This window comes from Chenopodium quinoa, unplaced genomic scaffold (assembly GCF_001683475.1).
Source record: "Chenopodium quinoa cultivar QQ74 unplaced genomic scaffold, ASM168347v1, whole genome shotgun sequence".
Classification (NCBI taxonomy): domain Eukaryota; kingdom Viridiplantae; phylum Streptophyta; class Magnoliopsida; order Caryophyllales; family Amaranthaceae; genus Chenopodium; species Chenopodium quinoa.
The window spans coordinates 1,281,238-1,308,151 of record NW_018743033.1 but is presented as its reverse complement, the minus strand read 5'-3'; the positions used below and the strand labels follow the sequence as shown (position 1 = coordinate 1,308,151).

The 26,914-nt window shown below is 36.3% G+C and overlaps 1 protein-coding gene across 4 annotated transcripts; it reads right to left on the bottom strand.

Moving 5' to 3' along the window:
* Nucleotides 1–8,149: 8,149 nt before the first annotated feature.
* On the bottom strand, nt 8,150–15,424 carry LOC110730540 (protein YIPF1 homolog). 4 transcript variants are annotated; one of them, XM_021910351.1, is made up of 7 exons: nt 15,072–15,424; nt 13,545–13,743; nt 13,380–13,419; nt 13,197–13,277; nt 10,119–10,287; nt 9,007–9,274; nt 8,150–8,653 (listed from the first exon to the last, which is right to left on the bottom strand). In XM_021910351.1, the coding sequence occupies exons 2-7, from the start codon at nt 13,617–13,619 to the stop codon at nt 8,447–8,449; spliced, it is 840 nt and encodes a 279-aa protein (XP_021766043.1). In that variant the 5' UTR covers nt 13,620–13,743; nt 15,072–15,424; the 3' UTR covers nt 8,150–8,446. The 4 variants fall into 4 exon arrangements, with proteins under 4 accessions (XP_021766043.1, XP_021766042.1, XP_021766041.1 ...); XM_021910350.1 differs by having other exon boundaries at nt 10,119–10,305; nt 13,545–13,760; nt 15,072–15,420; XM_021910349.1 differs by having other exon boundaries at nt 10,119–10,305; nt 13,545–13,746; nt 15,072–15,420.
* Between the last annotated feature and the right edge of the window lie 11,490 nt (nt 15,425–26,914).

The window sequence follows — 26,914 nt, the reverse complement described above, 5'->3', positions numbered from 1 at the left end:
GATCATCCGGCAGTGTACCGTTTGTCAGATATGCCCTGATTGAATCCATCCAGGTTGAGCTTCTGTCTAGAATTCCAATAGGATTTTCCTCGATGCTTCTCTTCTCCATTACTTCCCAAAACACAGTTCGAGGAGTATCGGAGGAGGCGGATGATGCTAATTTCGAGAGTGCATCTGCCTGGTTGTTTTCTGATCTCGGTACTTGGATCAGATGGAAATCCTCAAGGGAGCCGACTGCTTGTCGGACCGCCTGTAAATATTTGATCATGGCCGGATGTGTTGCTTCGTATTCGCCATTGTACTGACTCACTATCAGTTGTGAATCAGAACAGGCGTCTATTTTCCTTGCCCCGGCCGCCTTACACATGCGGATCCCGGCTAGTAAAGCTTCATATTCTGCCTCATTGTTTGAAGCCTGGAAACTGAAGCGTAGAGCATACTCGAACCTGTCGCCCTCTGGAGATTGACATACGACGCCTGCTCCACAACCGTTTGAAGTAGAGCTTCCGTCCACATATACCTTCCAGACTTGGTCTGGAACTTGAGAGTCAGGAGGACGAGTCATCTCTACAATAAAGTCAGCAAAGGCTTGCCCCTTCACTGCTTTTCTAGGCTCGAAAGTAACTTCGAGACTCTGCATTTCTATGGCCCATTTGATCATTCGTCCGGAGGACTCCATGGTGGTAAGGGGCCGCTTGATCGGTTGGTCGGTATACACGACGACTGCATGTGCCAGAAAGTAGGGCTTCAATTTTTTAACAGCCATGAAGAGTGCAAGACCAAATTTCTCCACTAGGGGATACCTCAACTCGGCATTTTTCAGTACGTGACTGACAAAGTAGACCGGAAGTTGACAGCCGTCCCTTTCAGCAAGGAGCACCGCGCTTAACGCATGATCAGAGACGGCCAGGTACATGTAGAGATTTTCCTTGGGCAAAGGGCTGACCAGCCTTGGCAAGGAATGCAAGTGAACCTTTAATTTCTGGAAGGCGGCCTCAGCATCCGGCCCCCATTCAAACCTTGCCTTTTTCTTAATTGCCTGGAAAAAGTATAGGCATTTGTCGCCTGATCGGCTTAGAAATCTTCCCAAGGCCGCCAGACAACCTGTTAACTTCTGAACCTCTCGGACGGTACGAGGCGACTGCATGTCAATGACCGCCTGTACCTTCTCAGGGTTCGCCTCTATTCCTCTCTGGTTGATAAGGAATCCGAGAAATTTCCCAGACTCAACTCCAAATACACATTTCTTGGGATTGAGCATGACATGGTGCCGCCTGAGTGTGGCGAAAGTTTCTCGGAGGTCCGTCAGATGATCTTTCTGAAGTTTAGTCTTAACAATCATATCATCAATGTATGCCTCGACGTTTCTCCCAATCTGATCAAAGAACACTGTGTTTATCATTCGTTGGAATGTAGCCGGGGCATTCTTAAGACCAAACGGCATGACCGTATAACAGTATAATCCCTGATCAGTGACGAAGGCCGTCTTCTCCTGATCTTTCTTCCACAAAGGAATTTGATGAAAACCAGAATAGGCGTCCATAAAACTCATCAAGGCATGGCCGGCTGTTGAGTCGACCAGGTTATCAATTTTGGGCAGAGGGTAACTGTCTTTGGGGCACGCCTTGTTCAAGTCTGTGTAGTCTATACACATTCGCCAGGTGCCATTCGGCTTTTTAACAAGTACCACATTTGCAACCCAATCTGGGAAGTAACATTGCCGAATGAACCCTGCATCAAGTAATTTTTTGACTTCGGCGGCGGCCGCCTGACCTCTTTCTTCACCATGGTTCCGCTTCTTTTGCCGTACCGGCTTCTTTTTCGGATCCACAGCGAGTTTGTGTACTGCCAGATCAGGACTAATGCCTGGCATTTCATGGACTTCAAATGCAAAGATGTCCTTGTATTCTTTCAACAGGTTGTGAAAGTCATCACCAAGGTTTCTCAGAGCAGTCGTCCCAACTTTGACTGTTCGGTCAGGACGGGAGTCGTCTAATATCAGGTCCGTATGCTCACCAGCCGGCTGAGGGCGGAACTCATCCGGCCGGTCCTCTGCCAATGATTGCTATTTTCTTGCCTTTCTGGCGGACTCTGTCTGGGACGCCTTTCTTTTTCTGTCGCCTGTTTCTTGAACAGGCGCACTTTCCTTGACATTGTCAAGGTCTGTTTTTTCTCCACTTGACCCAGTGGCCTTAGCAGTGGGTTTGACATCCGAGAGATAGCACTCTCGGGCCATCCTCTGATCTCCCCTTAGGGAGCCGACTGTTCCATTGTCCCTTTCAAACTTAAGCAGCATAAGTGACGGGATTATAACAGCCTTGGCACTATTCAGGGTTGGGCGACCCAGAATCATGTTGTAGGCAGAGAGTTCCTCTACAACTAGGAATCGGACTACCATGTGTCGTCCTTCCCCTTTTTCGCCCAGGCGGACGGGTAGATCAACTCGTCCCAGTGGGTGGACGACTCCTCCTCCAAACCCTATTAAAGGGTGGGAGGCCGGATGTATGCAGTCCGTCTGATATTTCAGTTTTGACAGACATTTGCTGCTGATGAGATCTGAAGAGCTCCCAGTATCTATGAGGATTCGACCAACTCTCTGGTTGGCCACTTTACATTCAATAACGAGAGGGTCGTCATGCGGCCCCCTTATCCCTCCTAGATCCTCTTCAGTGATGACAATCTCAGGAAATGTATATTTGGACGGTCGTTCTTGGTGAACGGAATTTACATCTAACCGCCTTATATTATCTTTGTTGCCCCTAATAGTGGGGCCGCCTCCTGAGAAGCCGCCTGCAATGGTGTAGACGACTGCATCATCTGTATCGGAACTGTCGGCCTGTTGATTCTTTTTGGCCGACTGCTTTTTTGAGGAAGTATTCCCCGTAGATTTCTTGACATAAGTGTCAAGATCACCTTGATCAGCCAAGCGGTCTAGGTACCGCATGAGACTAATGCAGTCGTTGGTGTGATGACCAATGTCATCATGATAAGCACAGATTTTGTCTTGGTTCCGGTTGCTCGCAGAACCCTTCATGGGGAGCGGTTTCTCAATTGAGAGCCGTCCCTTTATTTCTTTTAGGATAAACTGGTTATCCTTGTTAAACACATACTTTGGGGAGTATGGTTTGAATTCCTTTTTCTTCTTGGCCGGCTGTTTAGAGGAATCAGCCGCCCAGACCCCTTTTCTTTTTTCATCTTTGTTGGACGACTGTTTCTGTCGTCCTTCTCTATTGTCGAACCTCTTCCCGTCCGACTGTTTCATTGTACACAGATCAGTCGCCTGTATATAGGCTTCTGCTTCAATCAAGGCCTCTTGAAGAGTCGCCACCCTTTTTCGAACTAAATCAAATTTGAAGGTAGACCCGTCTTTGAGACCTCTAAAAAAGTCAGTATAAGCTACCTCATCCGGTAACCCTTGAATCTGTATTCTCATCAGGTTGAACCGCCTGATGTAGGAACGAAGCCCCTCCTTTTCACCCTGCTGAATTGTTCCCAAATCAAGGGTCGTTTTCTTCGCAGGGATGTTCATTGCAAAGTTGGAGGCAAATAAGTAAGCAAGCGTCCTGAAACTGTTTACACAACCAGTCGGCAGGTTGCCGAACCATTGCTGTGCAATTCCCTTGAGAGTTGCTGGGAAACACTTGCACCAAGTGGGGTCATCCAACCCTTGAAGGTACATCAGGTTGGTGAATGCCATCAGATGGTCTTCCGGGTTAGTAGTGCCATCATAGGCGCCTACTAAAACATTTTTTACTTTGGCCGGCTGAGCGGCTTCAGTAATTTCCTTGGAGAAGGCCGACGGCTGTTCACCAAGTCTAAGCAGCCGTAGCTGCCAGTCCATAGGTTGGACGTTTTTTGCTGCAGGTCCACCAAATGGAGGTGGCTGCATAAAATATTGTTGTTGCGGCACAAATGGCAAATTTGGTACCGCCTGCGCACTATGAAAGCCAGACTGACGGGAGGTGCTGCCTGACTGATTCTCATGGTACGACTGAGTTGGCCTCATCGAGGCATTTCGCAAACTGTCCTGAAAATTTGAAGTAGAAGCCGACTCTGATAATCGGTCACTCTTCTTCTGCTCTAGCAGGTGCCGAGCATCTGTGAACGTTTGCTTTGACCCGTCCGCCTGAATATGACGAACCGGTTTCCTATTTCCCGTAGGATAACGGAGTTTTGTGAAATCAAGAGCAGACGGCTCCCGCTTCTTAGATTTAGGATGGGGAGTCGCCTCTCGCCCTTGAACTGGCTTCCTCTTCAGTGAAGTGGAAGGTTTTTTGGCCGCCTGCTCTTTGACTGAAGCAGGCGGTTTTTTGTTGATCAACTCTTGGATCTCTCCCTTGAATCCCCTCATGAAGGTCATGAGTTCGTTCCTTGTGATGGGAGCAGACCCATCAGTCGGCTGTTGCCGAGCAAGCGGTGCGCCTGCTGGCTCGCTTCCTGTTTGAAGATACTCCCGTTCCCTTATTTCAGTATGACGGGTACGGCGGGCCCTTAGGGTCCCGTCTGGAGCTGTATGAGTTTCAACTTCAAATTCACTTTCGGTATCATGGTCCGACTGAACTTGAGGGTCGTCTAGGGGACGCCTCTCTTCTGGGGTCGGTACAGACTTGGATGCCATCTCTGAAGTACTCTCCCCACAGACGGCGCCAAATGTTTTGGGGTTTTCTGATGTCCTGCGGGAGAGCTACAATTCCGAGACTGGAACCGGACGCCTGTACCTGCAAAATAACGGAGACTCCTGAGAGCTCCGCCTCCAACGGTCAAGTTAGTACCTGATTAAGGAGTAATTAATACAGAAATTAAAGTAAATAAGGTCTCTCTAGGTGAGAGTATTTAATGTAGGTAATCTGCTTTGCTAGCGAGATCAGCCGGTTATTAGTGTGTTCCGTAATGTTTCTCCTCTGTTCCGTTAATTATTCGGTCCCTTGATTAATGAGGATTAATCGAGTATTTATAGCCTTGGGAAGCGTGCAACTCTCTAGGTTTAAGGTAAACCTAGGGCCGATCGGGCTTCTAGACTGAAATGGGCCTTGATGGCCGGTTGTCCCATTTGGCATGAGTGGACACGTGGCGTGTCTTAAGTGGTCCGTGGAGGACGCGTGGCGGAACCTGGTTGGTCCACTTGTCAAACGGCGCTTGGTGGATAAAAATCCCCTAATCAACGCTGTCTCGTGATCTGGCGAAGCTTATAATTTATTTTGTACCTATGAAATATTGGTATTTTTTCGGAATTAAAACTCTAAACCAACAATTTTATCCTATAAATATATCCAAATTTTATTGAAAATAAAATTCTACTGCCTGTCTTGTGTGTGGCTGGCCACAGCGTGTGGCCACTTATTAAATAACAAAGTAACCTCTATAATGCTGACAAGTAACCCCTGTAATACTGACTGGGTAACCCCTATAACACTGACTGAGTAACCCTTTTACCACTAACAGAGTAACCCCTATTACACTAACGAAGTAACCCTATAATGGTTGGTCACACCGTGTGGCCAACCACATATAAGAATTTGTGAAAATTCTAAACAAACTTTTTTATCCTACAAAATCTATCCAAGTTTGTATCCTAATAAAAAAAATACAACTTTTTTATTCATAAAAAATATATCCAAATAAATCCAACATGTCATACTAATATTTAATTGTTACCTATGTGGCGCGGCACTTGGCGAAAAGTTAAAACACCAAGTGTCGTTGTCTCGTGGTTAGGCTAAAAGTTTAGCTTTATATATTAATTACTAGTTTTGAGCCAAGGCGATGCCCAGATTGTTGATAAAATTTCAGTATAAACTTTTCTGCTTGAATGTTAACTACGGTCCTACAATCCCTTTTGATAATGTAGGAAATTTAGACATACGATGTCCTATCGCTTATTTAATTAAATAATAGTGTACCTTTTGTAGTTTTGTTTGTGAATATCTATGTTATTTATTGACTTGAAATTATTTTTATTGAACTTAAATTATTTTTTAACTAATTCTCTATTTTTTTAAATAAATTAATTATATTATAAATGGATTTTATTTTGAAGAACTTTTTAAAGCGAATTTTATGATGGAAATAAAACCGAGTTATAGGATATTTATTAAAAGTTACGATTAATTATATATATATGAAGTATTCGAATTATATCGATAATAAAACTCTATACAATATTTTTATCTTGAAAAATTCTATCCGAAATTCGCTTACTTATCCTCATATGTGTCACAATCATATTTATTTGTCGCCTACGTGCGTGGCTCAACACTTGGCGAAAAACTGAAATGCCAAGTGTCGCTGTCTCGGCGATGCCCAGTTTGTTGATTAAATTTTAGGATAAACTTTTGGCTTGAATGTTATATATGGACATATAATCTCGTTTGATAATGCAAGATATTTAGACATACGATATCATATAATAGTGTACTTTTTGTAGTTTTGTTTGTAAATAGATATCTATGTTATTATTGACTTGATATTATTGTTATTGAACTTAAATAATTTTTATTGAACAGAAAGTCTTTTTACCAAACCAAAATTATTTTTACTGATTAAAACTTATTTTTATTGATTCTCTATTATTTTTTAACCAAATTAAATATATAATAAATGGATCTTATCTTAAAGAACTTTTTGAAACGAATTTTATGATGGAAATAAAACCGAGTTATACGATATTTGTTAAAACTTATGATTAATTTTGTATATATGAAATATTAGAAGTACAGTGATAATAAAACTCTATACAACAATTTCATCTTAAAAAAATCTATCCAAGAATCGCTTACTTAGCATCATATGTGTCACAATAATACATATTTGTTGCCTATGTGGCGTGACATTTGGCGAAAAACTGGAATGTCAAGTGTCGCTATCTCGTGGCCTGGCTGCGAGGCTGGCTTTATTTATTTATTAGTGATATGATATGATATGATATTTAATTAATTATTTAAAATTTAAAAAAAAAAAATTGAATACCCACCACCCTCCCCACCCCCAGCCAACCGGCCCTTATCCCTGTTGGCGCCGCCCCACGACCTAGCCCAGCGCCGGTGCCGCCGCACCACCCAGGGTGGTGCCGATGCCGCCCCCTTCCCCTGAACCACCCTGAATTTCCCCTCCCTCCCCTTTGCTGCCGCTTCTTCCACCGACAATAACATCTCACACAACCCCATTGCAAATCACTGTCTCACAAACCCACAACACCAGACCCAAGACCACCACTTGACTGCAGCCACCTCCACCACAATCACCCAACACACCACAAAAACCAGCCCTTCAAAAACCCTTTCGCCCGCAAAAACCAGCTCGCAAAAACACAACTTCAATGCTCGTCGCTAGCATCTTCTCACCACCATCGCTGCCCAGTTCCATAATTTCCGGTGTCTATCAACCTCCAATTTGAACAACTATAGCAATTCGAAGTGGTTGGGGTTTCAATGGTTTTCAGACACAAGGGAAAGGGAATTTGAGGTGGGGAAATGGTGGTTTAGGAAGAAAAAGGGCACAACATCAGCACGTGGCTTGAGGACGGGCGGCGCTGACGACGGATTAGGGGCAGGTTAGGGGCGCGCGGGGAGGGTAGCTGGGCTTGGGGAATTGTCGGTTTTTTTAAAAAAAAAAATTTAAATTTTTTTTAATTAATTAATTAAATAATTAAAAATTTTAAATAAGAAAAGGGTACCACATGAGACATGACACATTTACCCTGAATGATTAACAGAGTTAACGGAAAATGGCGTGTTGTGACATTTTTGTAAAACTAAGTGGTATATGGTGAATTTGAATTTTTTTGATAGAATATGGTGAATAGAGATAAAACTCAGGAGTATATGGTGAAAAAACCGTTATTACAATTATGATACGGATTCTCCATCTCTGCAGAATTCTCTCTTAGGCTTTGTTTGGTTGGATGAAAAACATTCACTTAAAAATGACTTTCCAATCATCAAAGAGGAAAATGTAAGTTATGTAACTACGACTTTTAATCCTTTCTTTGGTACTTTGATGGAAGATAAACAAAAACGAAGATTTTCTGCCCGGGGGAGCGATGGGAGGGAAGGGAAAGGAAGGGAAGAGATGAAGTGAAAGGTAAAGAAGCAATTCCGTGTTTTATATTATTCGAAAAACAGTAAAACCACTTAGCTTAGCAAAGTTGAAATTTGATTGCAATTAACCTTTTGATAAAACATCTGTAAACAAATGCTTGAAATCCAAGCTGCAGGCATAAAATCGAAATTTAAATATACATCCAACTGGGTGAGCTAAATTGAAAGAAAGCGACCAAACAACATTATTCAAATATAAATCACCAAATTGAATGAATACAATAAGTTTGGACAATATCACTCTCTTTGTTAAATTGACAGCAAAATTTCAGGCTTAATTTACCTTATGTGTTACTATAAAGCTACATCATATTCATTGAAACATCTATCTAGTAGCTGTTTCCCCATAGTTAAACTGATACCGTAAATAGGTAGATCTTAAGAGCAATTGCCAAAGCTACTTGCAACAAAAATATTGCAACAACGATGAGGAACCACCTTTCACCAGCTGACTCGATGTGTACCTTGAGATTAAGGGCAACAAAGCTTGCAGACATAAACCCGGCCACACCTGCAATCACCCATCTGAATATATCCAGGGGTACAACAGACAAACACTGCATCCAAAGGACACCATCAGTAATAAGATTAATTAAACAAATGAGTTCATAAACTAAGAAAAATTCAGGGCAAAGGGACCACTATTGTATAATAGATTTTTCTGATCCCATAAGCACAGGACAAATACAAAAATGGACCAGTCAATTCAATTAGATTCTGATTTGCAGTAAATATATAAACAATATAAATATAACCACTGATTATAGAGAAGAAAGTTGCTAACTAGATGTTCCACACTTCCATTATCATGAAAAAGCCGGTATTTATCAAGACAATTTGTTCAGAGTGAATTCAGTATCAAAATATATACACTGAGTTTTTACTCAAGGTAAATCAGAAGAGAGCTTACCAATGCAGGGACGAACACAAACAAGGAATAACCATACAAGCAGAGCAATTGGATGAAGCCAGATGGAGCAGAGAAATACTTCAGCACCAAATAAAGGCACAGAGGCACGACCATCACATAACCATAGAACAAACCGGCAGACCATGTCACAAGGCTTATGTCATAATTCCAATCTTTGCTTTGTAGCTTGTTTGACACATAAGTAACAAATGTACCAATTGATGCGGCGATGAATATTAGGGTAGTGCATATCCAAAATGGACCATACCTGCCCAACATACAGCAAATAGAAATTGTCACCAGCTGCGAGAGAGGAACTGAAATAATTCATGTGCCATATTCTCAAAAATAAAATACTAACAATGTTCAGCAATCAACATGGAGATGAGGCTACGAAATATAAGTCAATAATTCACACTATAAATTTCCACTTCATTTAGGCGTGCATAGGAAAATCAAAACGTACGAACTAAACTTCATAGACAGCCTGCATTTAGCAATGACAATCTCTCCCTCCCTCCCTCCCTCCCTCCCTCTCCCCTTCTCTCCATACCTCTATTCACATTCTAAATCTTCCACTTGATTTAACACATGCATAGGAAAATCAAAGTATGAGCTAGGCTTATAAAGTAGAAACAGCCTGTAATTACCAATGTGACAACTAAATCCTGGCAATAGTAGTAACAACATGCAAATACTTCCAAAAGCAATTCCTCAGCTCACTCCAAATTCCATACTCAGGCATCTTAACGAGAACTAGCACACCCAATCACCATGTAAGAAGCTTCTAATTTTGCCACAGCACTGAAAGTGCAAGTAAAACAGTGCCAGGCATGAAAATTAAACATTATTTTCCCTTCCACGCAAGTCTTCCAAAACAAAATTTTATGCTCCTAAGTCCTACCAATTCCACAGCCCATTCACACCACTAGATTAATTTTGTTAAATTTTACTGGAGACTGGGATTTTTTTTTAAAGGGTATTACAAAGCTCCAAGTTTTCAAGAAAGAAAAACATTTTTTATCAACTCATTCAAGTGATACTAAAGTTAAATATTATTCAACCACCCTGAGTCATTGACATTATCAGATAACAGTAATAATCAAACTTACAAATCTGGGCTGTTGGAGATCAGTTCTGTGAAATTCCCTTTCCATGGAAAAAGTGATTCTTTAATCCTCTCCAAGACATCAGAAGTATCAACATCAAAATATGGTTGATAAGCAGCAATACTGAATATCCCAAACCAACCACTTGATTGAGGCGCATCAGATCCACCACCTGGTTTGGAGAATGTGTCTGATCAGAAAGATACAGAATTTGTAAGTGCCAGGAACTATTACAAAAAGGTTATATCATCTTGTAAATTATTTAGATTAAAAAGAAGCTGCATAAAACCTAACGCTCAATTGCTCAAAAGGGATGCAATTTCCACAAGGAAAGAAAAGGCAATGCAGATTGCAGGAGAAGAGATTAAGAAGTTTAATGTAGAAAAAAAAAAAAAAAAAAAAAAAATCAGACCTATGAATAAAAATCAAAGGCTAATGTAGCAAATTTGAGATTGAAAAATAGGAGCAAAAAGTTAAAGCTCTTGCTCGCCTTGTTTCCATATATAGGCCTGATAACCAGGAAGATGGATGGGACAAGATAGCATGCTGAAAACTCAGTACTGCAATTTTAGAAAAAGATGGAAAATATGTACTCGTATGTGATTTAGAGTCAACTAGTCAAAGTGGCAAGTGACCGTTGTTTTCTTTCAGTTTCCTTATTTGATTTTTAACCTGTTTCAAATATTCTCCCTCTCTTCATTTCCCACCATTTTTACCTTCACTCTCTATGAATGTAAATAACAGAAACTCCTATTATTTGAAAATTCATAGTAAAGCATTTTTCATATATTTCTAATATTTAGTGCCCAAATTTAGGGAGAGTTCCTATCCAAAAAATTAAAGGTCATGGTGAGTTAGACCTTGACACTTATATCTGGTCCGGATAGTAAATCTAGTAATGTAGTATAGGTTCACTTTGGATATTAACTAATTTTGCCTAAATCTACAATGCTACTTGGCACTTATTTCTGGTCCGGATAGTAAATCTAGCAATATAGTAGTTTACTTAGGACATTAATTAATTTCTGCCTAAATTTACAATGCTAATACACTATTCCTACATTCAACTTTTAAGAACTTGAATAAGATTATTATCATGAGGTTTAGTTTTTTAAGGATATGAGCACCAAATATACTAGTAAACGTGAATAAAGTTAGGAGTTTTGACAATAACTCATAATGTTTAGTGCTATTAATTGTTTAGATATTACTACTCTTAGCTTTAGCCCATGACTTAAATTTTAACTATCATTACATACAAAAGTTTATTGATGATATGGCGATCAAGAAGTTGGTCTTAAAATATTTATATTCAGGGAAATAAAAATATTCTTTTAACTGTTTTAAATACTAATGAAATAAATAGGCAAATAATTTTATAAGCCCTTTTGAAAAATTATCCATCTTGCACACATCCTTTCCCACCAAGGACCCTTAGTGTCAAGTTGCTTCTCATACTTCGTGAAAATGTGTTCTACCTTGAAAGAAGGGAAAAGAGGGGAATGAAGCAGTTAAGTCATTCCACAATCATATTGCAGTAACATAGGGATGAGAAAAGAGAGGGGGAGGATCACAAGAGCTGTAGGGATCTATGTTGCACGGAAACGGATACGAGGACAAAAACGCGTACGGTGAAGGGATGGGATACGGCAAAATCAAAATTTCCAAAAATGGGTACGGCAAAAAAAAAAATCAGCAAAAATGTAAAAAAATAATAATCCATACAACACAAATTATAGTACCATTTAAAACGAAAAAAGGTTAAAAAAAAGTGACTTCTACACCACTGCCAGCTACAGTGACTTCAAGTTAAAAAAAAAAAAAAATCACATGCTACTGTTTGTAGCATACATAACTAACAATTAATCACATAAATAACCAACAAAACTAAAAAAAAAAAAAAGAAAAGTAAAAAGAAGGTGCAAAGAAAGAGAAAAGAGAGAACTAGAAGCCGAGCAAAGAGAGAAGAAAAAGAAACAGTAACAGGTCGAAGCCTTGCCGGTCGCCGTTGTCGGAGTGGTTGCTGCTCGCTGGTGGCCTCCGGTCACCGAAGAGGATTGAATCAAGTCGCACCTCCAAGGGAATTGCCGTTTGCAATCGTTAGGGTTTTTTGAGAATTGGGGGAAATCAAAAATTAGGTTAGTAATTCACTAATTTGGGGTTTTTTTTAAAAAAAAATGGGCTGAAATTCCTAGGAAACGTCAGAAAATGAGCCAAGCCGTCCCCGATACGTATCCGAGCAAGAGGCTAGCCGTCCCCAAATTGGCTTTCTGTACCACTTTTGAACGGGACGCCTTGGGGACGTTTCCAAGCCATACCCGTCCCCGAAACGTTTCCGGTACGGGAGACGGAAACCATTTGACGAATCCGTGCATCATAGGTAGGGATGACATCTTGGTCCATGTACGAGCCCCATCCATACAATTTAAAACTCAGATATTGGTGTAATTTATATTTTTAACTGTAATGTTTTCTACAATAGACCCAAGCTCATCTAAAAAAATTTGGTTGCATATAAGGTAGTGCAAGTTCATAGAAATCAGTGAAGGGCAAGGTTAAGATAAGAGAGAGAACAAAAAAGAACGAACTAGAATAGAGTGAGTAGAACAAAAAAGAGCAGAGGGAGTAGTTTATAGAAAACCTTACCATTAAAATTTATAAAACATAAAAGAAAAGAGTTTTGGTTAATAAGAGTTCAAAAGTATTATTAATCTCAATGTAATTCCCAAAATCCCCCTAAGAACTGCAAATCAAAAAAAGGTGAATGAATAACATGAAAGTGGAACATTTTTTTTTTTTGGGCCTAAAATAGCAAACAAGGTAGCAAATTGCGAACCCATACCCAATCTCATATTAGTGAATTAGGTTACTAGGTTAGAACGATAATTGGGGCCAAGAGGCAGAAGGTTTCATCCTTGGGTTACTCAATTTGTTGGGACTTTTCTTGGTGCAATTTCCTTTTCAGAAAAAAAGAAATAATCAAAAGAAATTCAAATAAATTTTAAAACTTGAATTCCAAATGATGCGGCTGAAAAATAAACCTAAAGATCATAGAAATATCTATAAAAAGAGTTCACACACCATCAGCATCTCGAGGAGGACGGGAACCACTGGCGATCTTTCCTGACACTTCTGATGGAGGAAATGTCTGAAGATTTGAATCTGATGTCCACCATAAGAATAATAAAAGACAGTAAACAAGTTAGTAATAATTCGGACATCAGATTAAAATTCAAAAAAAGGAGTGCAGGTGAAGAGCTTTACCAGCAAATTTAACCGACACATGACCGGAATCACCAACTGCCTGCAAATAACAAGGGAGAGATTAAATCAGCAACAATCTAAGAAGAAAATGTGACATTGAAGGAATTCGTATTATTACGTCAAAAGTAAAGGAATTGATCATTGGAAAGGGAAAAGAAATTTAACTGGAACAGATCCGGAGACAGATCCTCCTCCGGAGACGTTCTGATTGTCAATGGTAGTGTAATTGCCGGACATCATCTTTGCTATCGTGATATTAGAGCGGAAATTGAGGATAATTTTGCTAGAGCACTCTAGCTATAGCGATCACACGATCTTCAAGAACTCGGGGTTCTCGGTCTCTCACAATCCTCCCAAATCAAGGCTACTGACAACAAGCAACTACTTAAGTAAATACGTGTAGCTCAGCGCTAATCAGAGTAAATTTTACAATCACAACATAGACTACATTCGCCATGATTCCGTTGTCACATTACTAGTTCAAATTACACTATCAAAGTAATAATTAATCAATCCAATATATTTCTTCACTATATGAAGTAATTGCTTGGTTTGAGCATCAATTGATTGACTTGCATCAATTGTTGGAGTAAATAGCGTAAACACAATTAGGTAATTCAAAATTTCAAGAAACAAATCAGCTAAAACACAAACATACATTTCAAAATGTCAACAAACACTGCAATTCCGAAACCCACCTTCTGCAACAGCCATTAATCAAGACCAAAACTTTATTATACTTCATTAACCCAATCACTTCCCATACTTAAAAATCTCAAAAACCTTTCTGTTCTCAACATGTTCTTCAATCAAGCTGCAATCTCCAATTAAATCATATAAACTTACAATAGCTGATATCGAATCTCCCAAACTACATTGCTTAACATGGCATCAAAATCAAACCAACCAAAACATACAATCAATCAACAAAGCTCAACCCGAATCCAATCATACATTATCAAGAACAACAATCCAAAATCACCCTTTAAACAGTCCCTAAATTCAATAAACAAGTCTTAAGCATCACTAAACTTAACACTAATAATCAAAATCCACAAACCATCACAAATCTCAAAATTCCAGACAAATAAAATTGAGTTAATCAATGCAATCAAACCTGAAATTGAGTCATAATAAGGTGAGACCCGAGCTTCTTCCTAGACTCCCCACCAGGCAAACTCCCGGCAGAAAGCGAAAGCGATTTGATAATCGGCAAAAAAATACCCCCAGCTCTAGCCGTAGACCCGAAACCACCCTCCTTCCAGAGCCACCCCCTCCCCCTGCACCACCACCGAAACCGCCCAAAACTTGAATTCCCCAACCCGAAACCACCCTAAACTCCCATCCCTTTCCCCACCCGAAACCCCCACCCCTTTCCCTGACCTGAAACCGCCGTAGACTCGAAACCCCTACCCCTGAAACCATTCCCCCATCCCTCGGAATTTGTGAATTTGTGTTTTTCCTATGAATAAAATAAATAAACTACAATTCACAAATTAGCAACCAAAATTGACTCAATTATCAAACTAGACTCCAAAAATTACGTTAAATTCTTCGAGTATCTATAACCAATATTTCAATTATCCAACTTCGAAGAACCCTAAATTGAGTATATATTGACAATTAAATACACGATTAACACAAGATTGTCAAAATTAATATTAGATGATTAAAGAAAAAGAAGCATCTAACCTTAGAGACTGCTTCAATGGAGGAGAGAAAGCTCAGAAGCCGCTTCAATGGAGAATTTCGAGTACGCTAGGAGTGAGAGAGGAAGGATTACAGCAAGAAATAGATCTAAAGGAGTACAGAGAGAGGAAGGACTACGGCGTGATTCGTGAAATTTTTTTATTTTTTTTTATTTTATAAAATAATAGGTTGTTCTAGGACCCACTATAACTACATGTGGGTCCGTCACTGTCAACAAACACTGCAATTACAACCATACTCTTCGCAATGCGAACGCAAACAAAGAAAAAATTGAACAAATTGGAGAAATACTGATCATAAATTACAAAAAAAAAAAAAAAAAAATTGAAAGAAATAGAGAGAACTTACAAGTTGAAAATTTGGAGGAGAGAGAATTGCCGGAGATTGAGATTGAGATTGACAGAAAGCAGATCCAAAATTACGGTGCCGGAGAAATGGGGAATTGGTGAAGGAGGAGAGAGAAAATAGAGAAATTGATGGAAAAAAGGGTGCGAAATTACCCGAGGTTAAACGTCGGAGAGATTGGTGACGACTGACGAATTGCAATGAGATCTAGTTTAGAACCTAAAACGTGATATGAACTCTAGGATGTAAAAGGCGTAAGGTGGGTAAAGAGTCACATGACTCGGGTGATCTCGTTGATTTGGTAAGAGTCTTACGAGGTACCCTCGTGTTGTCTTATTTTGGGTCGTCTCTAAATGATGGTTTTTTTTAAAAAAAAAAAAATCGACATTAATTTTGATTAATTAAAGTCATGCAACATTTATAATTGATACAATACAAAATTAAACATCTATAATTGATAATTAACAATAAAGAAAATAGTTTATACAAAATTAAACAAGAATTAATCGAAGAAGGGTTAAGAATTCAAATACATAGATATAACAATTCGGCTTGTGGTAACTTTGAGGTTGTCTTTCAAAGGAGGTTCAAAAACTTTGTTTTTCAAAGGAGATCAAAAACTCTTTACAAATTCTTCTCAAATAGAGAAACGATTATTATAACCTATAAAACAAACAAAAAACCAATTTTTTTTTTCTTTTTTTTTTTTTTGAAAGAAACAAATATTGGAACTTTTCACTGGCAAAATCGATGAAAGCCTATTTGAAAATCAACAGTAGAGGCTAGGGTTTAGAATAGAGAAGAAAGGAGAGAGGCTTAGGGTTTAAAATATTTTCAGTATGATTTCATTTTCATTTGAATTAATAGGATGTGTTGTTTTTGCTTGAATTTATGTGAATAGAAATTAAGGAGTATTATATTTGATTAGACATGAATCATATGATCAGTCTTACTTTTATTTGATGTTTACACTTGATTGAACTTAACATGCTTATTTAATCTTGATTAGCCTTGAAAAATAATTTTATATGGTAAAAAAAAAAAAGCACCTTTTTATATGACTAACAATTACTCTTTACCTTGTTTACTAAATCTCTCAAAAAAAAAATACTAATTACTTCCTCCGTTCTTTTTTACTTGACCTGTTTCTTTTATCACGCTTGTTGATGCATAACTTTAACCATCAATAACTTTATTTCTCTATAAGTAAAAATTATAACAGTTATAAATTGTGATAATACTTATTGAGACGATTCTAACAAGATCTCACATGAATATCTTATTCCTTACATATAATTCACAAAATACGGTCAAAGGAGGAGTGGTGGATAGTGTAAAAGTCAAAACGGATCAAGTAAAAAAGAACGGAGGAAATACTTAATAAATAAATAACTACTTTGTACGAAGTATAACTCTTAATAAAGTGAAAAGTTAGATTTGAGACAAGTACTATGAGAAAGGGAATGCACATAAATAAAAATGGACATTGGGTAAAATATAAGACGAATCACAAATTCTTGAAAAAGGTCGGCTTACATTAACTTAGTGTAAAACCGGCCCACTTCTCTCTTCTGGACTGGGTTCACACGTGCCAGTCCAGCGATTATTTTTTTTCCGTTTTGTTTTGTTTTTCATTTTAGCGCATCTTCAATTTATTTCTCTGTTGCTGCTCTGCAATTTCTCTCTCTTCTGTTCATAATTCTATGCAATTTCTCTTCATCTTTCCTTTGTTTTGTTGATTTTCTTTAGTTGACGAATTGAATTTTGGATTCTCATCGGTTTTTTAGGTTAGTTTTAAATTATTTTTGGTTTTAATCGCATAATTTTTGTTCATTAGTTGTTGTAATTGTTGATTTGTTATGGTTTTTCATTTTACATGTGTATTGTTAACATGTAATTCTCTACTTTATTTCAATTTTTAAGTAGAATTCTTTGTTTTTGTTGTAATTTGTTGTATTCGTAAGTATATTAGCTTGATTTTTGGTTTTTTTGTTTTTGATCGTAATTTTGTTCATATTTTATGGTTTCCTAGTTCAATGTGTTCCTATTAGATTGAATGTTTTAGGTGTTACTAGTTTTTTTTTTTCAGTTTTTTGATGCATTTTCATTCAATTTGTTGTTTATGTCAGTATTTGATTAATTAATCGTTCTTATTTTGAATTTTAGGGTTTAATTTCTTGAATTTGCGATGGTGAAGTTTAGAGGTGGTCTTTCGAATTTTCGAAGGAGAAGTGGTTTGCGATGCTATGTCGGTGGATCTGATGATGCTCAAGGTTTTACCAATTTCTCTATTTACAGTTACAATTTCTTGATTTTTGTACATTTGTTAAAGTTACAAAATTAGTTGTTATAGTTATATAAATGTTTGCTTAAGTTATGCTCTATGTTTTATTATATGTCAGATTGATTTATAAAAGTTATGTTTATTATAGTTATAGTTATACTATTTATAGTTGAAGTTATGTTAATCTTAAACTTCAGCATTAATTGTCAGCTTGTTATAGTTATATAAATGTTTGCTTAAATTATGCTTATGTTTCATCATATGTCTGATTGTTTTATAAAAGTTATGTTAATTATAGTTGTAGTTATACTTTTTTTACTTAAAGTTATGATTTACACTTTAATACTATTATTTTCTATAGGTGCTAATGATGTAAGCAATGAAGTTAATGTTGATGTGGAGAAGGGTGGAAAGAAGGGAGGTAGTGTAGAGGAGGCTGCAGTAAAGGAGGTTGCAGTAAAGAAGGGTGTTGTGAAGGAAGTTGCAGTAAAGGAGGGTGCAGTAAGAAGGGCACAGTAAAAGAGGCTTCAGTAAAGAAGGGTGCAGTGAAGGAGGCTGTAGTAAAGAAGGGTGCAGTGATGAAGGATAAAAGTGAGGATGAGGGTTCTGAGCAGGATGGAGGTGATGAGGATGAGGGTTCTAAGAAGGATGGAGGTGATGAGGATGAGGGTTCTAAACAGGATGGAGGTGATGATGAGGAGGGTTCAAAAGAGGGTGGAGGTGATAATGAGGAGGGTTCAGAAGAGGATGGAGGTGATGATGAGGAGAGTTCAGAAGAGGATGGTGGCCGGTGATGATGAGGAGGGTTCAGAAGAGGATGAGGGTGATGGTGAGGAGGGAAGTGAGGATGAGGGTGATGATGAGGAGGGAAGTGAGGAGGATTCTGAACAAGAAGTAAGTGAGGAAGAATCTGTTGAGAGAAATAAGAAAAAAAGAAAATTGAGTGTGAAAGCAAAGAAGCCAGTAAAGGATGATCGGCGTCCAGCTAAGAAATATCCAGCAAAGGATTATCGTCGTCCTGAGAAAAAGCTAGCTAAGGCATCCAATAATGCTCCTGTTGAGAAAAAACCAAAAAAAAATTATCGTCGTCCGGCCGAGAAGAAGCGGAAAATGGTGAAGGACAATATCTGTCCTGCTCAGAAGGAGCCAATAAAAGATGATCGTTGTCCGGCTGAGAAGAAGCGGAGAGTGGTTGACAAGGCTGTCAAAATTGAAAATAGAAACAGACCGGATTCTGATGCTGAAGAAGATGAAATTGTTGCAAGTATATCAGAGAGAGATGATTCTGATTCTGATGTTGAAATGTAAGTACCCTTTTATGAAGTTATTGTTATTATTTCTAAAGTTATGGATTATACTCTTAAAGTTATGGATAATTCCCTTAAAGTTATGGACATTGTGTTAGTAAGATAGATGTGATAATTAACTTATATGCTGATACAATATTTGTGATAAGTTTATGTAAAGTTATGGGTAATGATATTAAAGCTATATATTAGTACTTATTTATAGTTATAATTTTGTGTTTGCTAAAGTTGCATTTATTATTTCTAAAGTTGTATTTATTCTCTTTAAAGTTATAGTTGTTCATTTTATTTTTCCTTTCTTCTTTTTTTTTATTCAGATTGGATAGGTTTTTCAGTATCCATTGCAGACCGTACACATTAGTAGATCTTATGAAAGATTTTTCTGATGAGCAAGTTAAATCTGTTGTTGAAATAGGATTTGGTGGTTTGTTGGATTTAAAGTTGACTAGAACTGTTACAACTTTACTTCCTTGGTTGGTTAATCATTTTGATTATGTTAGTTGGATGTTTTCTATAAGTCCTGGGAAGGAATGTGTTATTTCTCCCTATGATGTTTATGATGTATTTGAGTTACCTTTGAATAATGGGATGAATGTTGTAGAGAGTACTAGAAGTACTGATCTTCAATTGAAACAAGAATGGAGGAGTATGTTTGATGTTGCTGGTAGTGCAGGCATACCTTTGCATAAATTAGAGGCTAGGATTGTTTAGTTAAAGGATGGTGGGGAGTTGTTTAAGAGACTATTTGTGATGGTTGCTTTTGCTACCTTTTTAGCACATGTTGCAAATAGAACTGCTGATTTGAGTTTTGTTAAAGCTCTTGAAAATGTTAATGAAATTAAGAATTTCAATTGGTGTAAATTCATGAAAGGTTGTGTAGGGCTATTTTGAAGTATAAGAAAAGTAAGAGTCAAGACAGTGTTGGTGGTTGTATTTTGTTGTTAGAGGTTGTGTATTTTCAGCGTCTGAAGTTCAGGAATGAGGCACAAGATTGTAGTTTGTCTCTTATCAAATACTGGACTGATAAGAAAATCAGTGATAGGGTGAAAAAAGAAGTTGAGGCTAAGTTCTTTGGTTGTGGTATTTTGGATACTATTACATACCCTATATCTCAGAATTTTGTGTTCGGAGATAGCTGCCTCTTTGAATTGCACCTGGAGAAGCTAAGCAAACTGCAGTTTCTCAAGTTGATAATGCTGATGATGCATCATTAGGAAAAAGGATCATTAATTTTGGTGTTCTTAATAGTATGACATCTGATGAAGAAATTCACTCTGTTGCTACTGATGTAAGTTAAAAGTTGCATTTATTAATGCTAAAGTTATACTTTTTATGTTAAAAGTTATACTTATTGTAGCTAAAGTTATCTTTCTAATTATTCACTTATTATTTTTCAAGCTATTCATGAGCAATTTTTGTTGATGAAGAGGAATATGGAAGTTGTTACAAACTATCATTTAAAAAAGGTTGAAAGTTTAAAGAAGCATGATGTGGCTCGTGCTTCTAATCGTTCATCTCCTATCTTGCAAAGTCAGGATTATGATCCAAGAATGTTTGAGATTATTTATGAAATTGTTGATATTTTGTTATCAGTGAAGAAATTGCCTGGAGGTATTTCAAATATTGCTTGTGATGTGAATGTCGGGGATGGGGAGAATGGTGGAAGGGTGGAAAATGATCCTGGGGGTGATTTTGTTAATAATATTGTTTAGAATGTGATGGAAAAGATTAACCTGGAGTATGGTGAAAGTTCTTTCTCATCTATAATCATGAATGCTTTGGGTAATGGTAAGGCAAAAATATCTGTTGGATGTGGGCCATGTGATGTTGATGTTGTGTTTGTTGGACATGTGATGAAAAGCAATCAGAATTCTTTGAAAAAATTACCAAATTTGTATCAGGAGATTGCTGATTATTGCTTCTTAGATGATATTCAAGTGCTGAATCCGTAAGTTATTTATATTTTAGTTAAAGTTATATGTTTTTTGCTTAAAGTTATGTATTTATTTCTTAAAGTTATTGTTTTATTTATTTATTTTATTTTATTTTTAATTTTTAGTTGGTTTTTGTTTATTTAGGGAGTGTTTGGTGTGGTTTGATCTTACTCATAGTGTTCCAAGAGAAGATATGGTGTCTTTAGATGCTAATTTGGAGATTTTAATTTCCAATCTGTTATTGAGTGTTGGGCAATGTTGCTGAATGAGAATGAAATAATGCGCGACGGAGGTCCTAAAATTTTTTATTTTGGTGTTGAATGCAGTGTAAGTTTTATGTAAAGCTATATGTATGTTTCTTTTAATTGATGTTTATATAGTTAAATTCTTAAGGATTTCTTTTTGTCTTATTGTTATTTAGGCTAACTTGGTAAAGCTTTAGGATGATGAAAATGATATTGATGTTATGGATCAACTTCAAGTTTGTTGGAAGGAATGGATTCAAGTCACAAACAACAAATTTGATATCAGTGTTGTTGATTTGGTAATAATTATTTCTACTGTTGTGTATTTTAATTCACACGAGTCATCATTTTTTTTAATTTCTAATTCTCTGTATTTTAATCAAATGATAGGTTTTTGTTCCTATTTATGCGTATCACCACTTTTGGGTTTTTGCGTTGAATATGAAGAAAAAAAACCATGCAATTATTGGACAATTTGGTTTACGAAGAAGCTACTATGGAAACAATTAAGCATTTGTCTGTAATATTGGTAATTGTTTAAATTTTTGTTAAAGTTATACTTGTTTTTGTAAAAGTTACACTTATTTTGGTTAAAGTTACATTTTTTTTATTATATGTTTAATTATTGTACTTTGTTCTTCCTTTTGTAGTGTGATAATTTGAGCACATTATTCAATAGTCTTAGTCATCCTGAATTTAGTGAAGTTAGAGATTATGCAATGGAGGAGGTGATGTTCAGTTGGAAGAATAATAAAGGATATGATCAAGATTGTGGAATATATTCTATGATGTGTATGTTGTTGTTTGAAGGTGCTGCTTTTAGTTGTGATACGTTGATGCGGGTTAGTTGCAATTTTTTTAGTTAATTTGTTTTTTTTTTTTGTTTTTTTTACCGTGATTACATGATACTAATATATATAGTTCTTAAATACAGACAAGTTCAAGAGTTGTACTTCGAGCAGAGATATGTGCAACACTGGTACTGTCTAATATGAATGATGGCAGACAATTGGTGTTGAATTCTTTATGCAATTTTAATCCGCGTCGATTGGAGCTATCACTTGAATTTGCTAAAAGGAGAAAGCTAATGATGCAACAAAAAAGGAAAGAGGAAAATGCGGCAAAAAAATTGAGTAAAGAAGTCAAAAAGAAAGATGCTAAAGAAAGAAAAATCTGCCAAGGGGAAGTAAATATTTTATTAGCAACAGTAGGATTTGTTAAGGGGAAGCTAATGTAGTTAGAACTTACAATAATTTCATGCTTTTGTAAGTATATACTGATGCTTTTTTTTTTATGTCTATTTTCTAATTAGAAATTTTGGTTTGGTTAATACCATGCTTTTGTAACTACATATTTATTATTTTGTCTATGAAATGGATGGATATTATGGTAATTCCGTTAAAGTTAATGTAATTCCATTAAAAGTTATGGCTAATTCCCTTAAAGTTTTAGAAATTATTTTTATAAACAGGAAGGAATCAAGATTATTAAAGTGTTAATATAATAGTTATGGATATTTCATAAAAAGTTATGGTTAATGCCATTAAAGTGGTGGAAACTTTTTTTTTGTAAAAAGAAGTTAGAATCAAAAATATTGTAACAGTTATGGTATTTTTATTAAAAGTTATGGATAATGCAAATTAAAGTTAAGGATACTATTATAATAGTTATAGTAATTCTACTAAAAGTTATAGTTTTTTTTAGCAAAAGTCATCATTACTTATACAGTAAAAAAAAGATCAATATATTGTATTTAAAAGTTCAAGAATAATTCAATAGTCTCAAATAGTCTAAGATCAATGAATATAGTTCAAAATTAAAGAACAATGTATCTAAGATCAATCAAAATAGTCTCAAATTAGGGGTTATAGCTCCAAACTCAAGTGGTGGTACTGTAGTCTTCTTTCTTTTCTTCTCCAGTAGTCCTCGTGGCCTTTTGTTCCTTCCTTTTGTTGTTGTACGTTCAGGATCTAATATAAGAGGTGCCTCAGTTGTTGTACTTGATGATGTAGCTTGGTTAGTTTCTACTTCAGTAGCTTGGTTAGTCTCTACTTCAGTATCTTGGTTGGTCTCTGCTTCAGTCGCTTGGTTAGTCTCTGCTTCAGTATCTTGGTTGGTCTCTGCTTCAGTCGCTTGGTTAGTCTCTGCTTCAGTATCTTGGTTGGTCTATGCTTCAGTCGCTTGGTTAGTCTCTACTTCAGTAGCTTGGTTAGTCTCTGCTTCAGTAGTGTTGTTGATGGTTGTAAGTAGTTCTTCTACAAGAGAAAGGCTAGCAGCATAACTGTCCTCGATAAGGGTTCTCGCCTTTTCATTCAATTGACTTTTCAATATTAGATTATAGAATTTTCTAGCCATGGTTTGACGCCAAGGTGTGTATTGATGTTGTTCAGGTTCTTCATTGTCACGTCTTTCCCAAATTGATGATTTTGCAAACTTTGTCCATCTCTTCTTTATATACTGATCTGGTATTCTCATCACTGAATGTAAGTGTAATATTCTGATGCAGTGGTAGCATAACCATCCAGAAGCTTCAAAGTTCTTGCAAGTGCATTTAACTTGGTTGCTGTCAGATTCAAAAGTGACTTTTTGTTGCGACCAAGGTTCACTTTCAATTGTCACTAAATAGAACAAGGTACTACCATTTTTCTAAAGCAATTTTGTGGTAGTTGCAATGGAATACCCAAATTCTTCTTCAAAATCTGTGAATAAAGACAAAGTGTAGAATTCTGATGCATATTTCAGCAGACCAAATAATGGTATTGCTGATGATGCAGTTGATTTACTACATGAGAACTCATCATGTTTTTCCGTGCTTCTCCAACGCTGTATACAAGCTTTGAAAATGCTATAAAATTAAGTCAAGCTTGTTGATCTATTTGCTCTAAACCCAATTGCATGATTGATACTTTCACTTCGTTGGGAAGAGAGGATACCAGCTGAGAAGAAGTCTTTGTTTAGAGCTGGACACCACTTTTCTTTTAGATCATAAATTCTTTGGAACCAACTATCTTCTTGTAAATTATACTTCTCAATCATTGAGTTCCATACAGTTTCAAACTCAACTTCAGTTACACATCGTTTCAAACAGTAGGAGAATGTTCTCTTAAAATCCTTGTCTCGTTTCAATGATCCAAATCTTGTAATAGCATTTTGTTCCAAATGCCATATACATAATCTATGTCTGACCTCTGAAAGACCTGAATTATAATCAGATATATTTTTAGAAAAAAAGGTAACTACACAATAAAAACAAGGTAACTTTAACACCTTTATGTATAACTTTAAATGTTACCTTCTGTATTGCAAAGCACATTGCTTGATCTTGGTCTGTGAAGATTGAGATTGGGAATTTCCCTCCTATTGACTTTTTGAATGTCTCAAGAAGCCATACAAATGATTCAATTTTCTCATCTCCAATAAAAGCACACCCAAACATGCAATTTTCCAATGGTTATTAATTCCAACAATAGGAGCACATATCAAATTGTATCTATTTTTCCTATATGTACTATCAAACACTACAACATCTCCATAAATACTATAATCTTCTCTCATCATCGAGTCTCTCCAAAATATTTCTCTAAACTTGCCTTCTTTATTCAATCTAAATCCAAAGAAAAATTCAGGATCATTAGCAAGTTCCTGGTACATTATTTCAGAGACTGCTTGTGCATCACCACCTTCAATATTTTTCATTTTCAACCTTTTCCAATAATTCAGATGGTCTTTCTTTGTGTGTCCCAAGTTTTCTTCACCTCCAGCTTCATTGCACATAGCTCGATATGAGTCCATAGTTGAAAGTCCTGACTTTTGCAAGTTTTCTATTACTTGTCCCTTTTCTTCTGTCATCTCTCTTTCAGATCGATGAAGATAGTGCCATTGTTTTCTTGTGAGTTCATGATTATGTACCAAAACATGTTGTACTACTTTAAACAATCCATCCTCATTCGTCTTGACTCTTATACAAGCTCTACAATCTGTTCTTGTGATAGGAACTTGCCTTGGTTTTCTTTTCTTTTTCTTTTCTACATTCTCCACAATTGCTTCTATTTTTTTCTTTTTTCTTTCCCCAGTGTTTGTTTTACCTTGTGTAGAACAAACATAGTATTTCTCTACAATAACTTTTCCAGTTTTATCCCTAGTCCTACCTGCATGTTTCCTTACTGAAAATCCTACAATTGATGCATGTTTTTTTGTAAATATCATGCATTTCTTCTAAGGTTTTTGTTCTGATGCCTAATAGTGTTCTCCCAACATCAATATTGGTTTCAATGACTGCAATTTAAACAGTATAGTAGATTTAAGTTTTATGAAAAAAGTATAATTATAATTCAGTAATACAGTAACTTTTAAGCCATATCAGGTAACTTTGACAGTGTTATCACTAATTTCACTATTTTATTAAATTATATAATATAACTTCTAAGCCATATTATGTTACTTTAACAATAATAACTGTACTATAACTTTTAAGCCATAAACAAAACAACACTTATATTTCTTAAAGTTACACTTATGTTTCTTAAAGTTACACTTCTATTTCTTAAAGTTACATTATAAATTAAACAAGCTAGTATGCAACTTCAATTTTACTTGTACTTTTCAATATTAAACAGAAACTTCAATTTAAACAATTCCGCAACTGTTCAAAAGCTTAATGTTACCTTCAGAAATTGAATCTTCATCCTCTGAGATTTGCTCTTCATCCACCGAGACTTGCACTTCATCAGCTGAGATTTGTTCTTCATCGAGATGAACTCCATTTTTCATATGAATCTGCATTGATTGTAATTCATTCAATCACCAGTTTTCCTATTTTTGGTAAATTTGTACAAATTCATATACAAAATTACGTACCTAATTTGAGGTTTTGGTGCATTGCATTGTCATTTATTTCCCAATTTAGGTCAATATTATTGCCACATTGCCTGCAATTTAGGGTTTATTACATAGAATCGTTGTTTAAATCAACATCAATTGCATAATCAACTTCAATTTCTTCTAAAGTTTGCAGATCGTTTGAAATTGGAGCTCGAATTTGTTTTTGAGATTGTAATAATTTGTGAATTAGGGAATCCATCGATGTTATGTAAAGAATTTGCAGAGAATTTGAGAGAAGAAGAAGACGACGTTTTGCATGCAGAGAATTAGAGCGCTATTTATACTCTAATTAGCACGTGCGAATTAGGCCTTACATTAAGGTTACTGTAAGCCGGTTGTACGCAAGAATTTTTGTATGGGTAGGGACTAATAATCCATACTTAAACTAGTAAATCACCTTGTCTATTACTAATTTAATTTAGCGCAACCTAGTGAAAATTTATCAATTGTACAAGTCAAAATTAGCACAATTTTCTAAAAGACTAGCAAATTTGTTCAGACTCTTTTCTTAAACATACTTGCATTTGTCTGTCAACTTGTATATGGTTAGACTTTAGCACAACCTAGTTTAAATTTATCAAGTGCACAAGCCAAAATTAGTACAATATTCTAAAAGACTATCAAATTTGTTAGTCTCTTTTCTTAAACATTCATGCATTTGTTAAAACGGATTAATTAATCTTATTTTTTTAGTATTCCCTTGAAACATCCTCCAACATAATTAATTTCCATTTAAAAAAAAAGAAAAAAACCTATTTATATAAAACGTATCACATTCATACATTTTAAACAATTTTCTTATATGTTCATATTGTTCTAGATGTATATT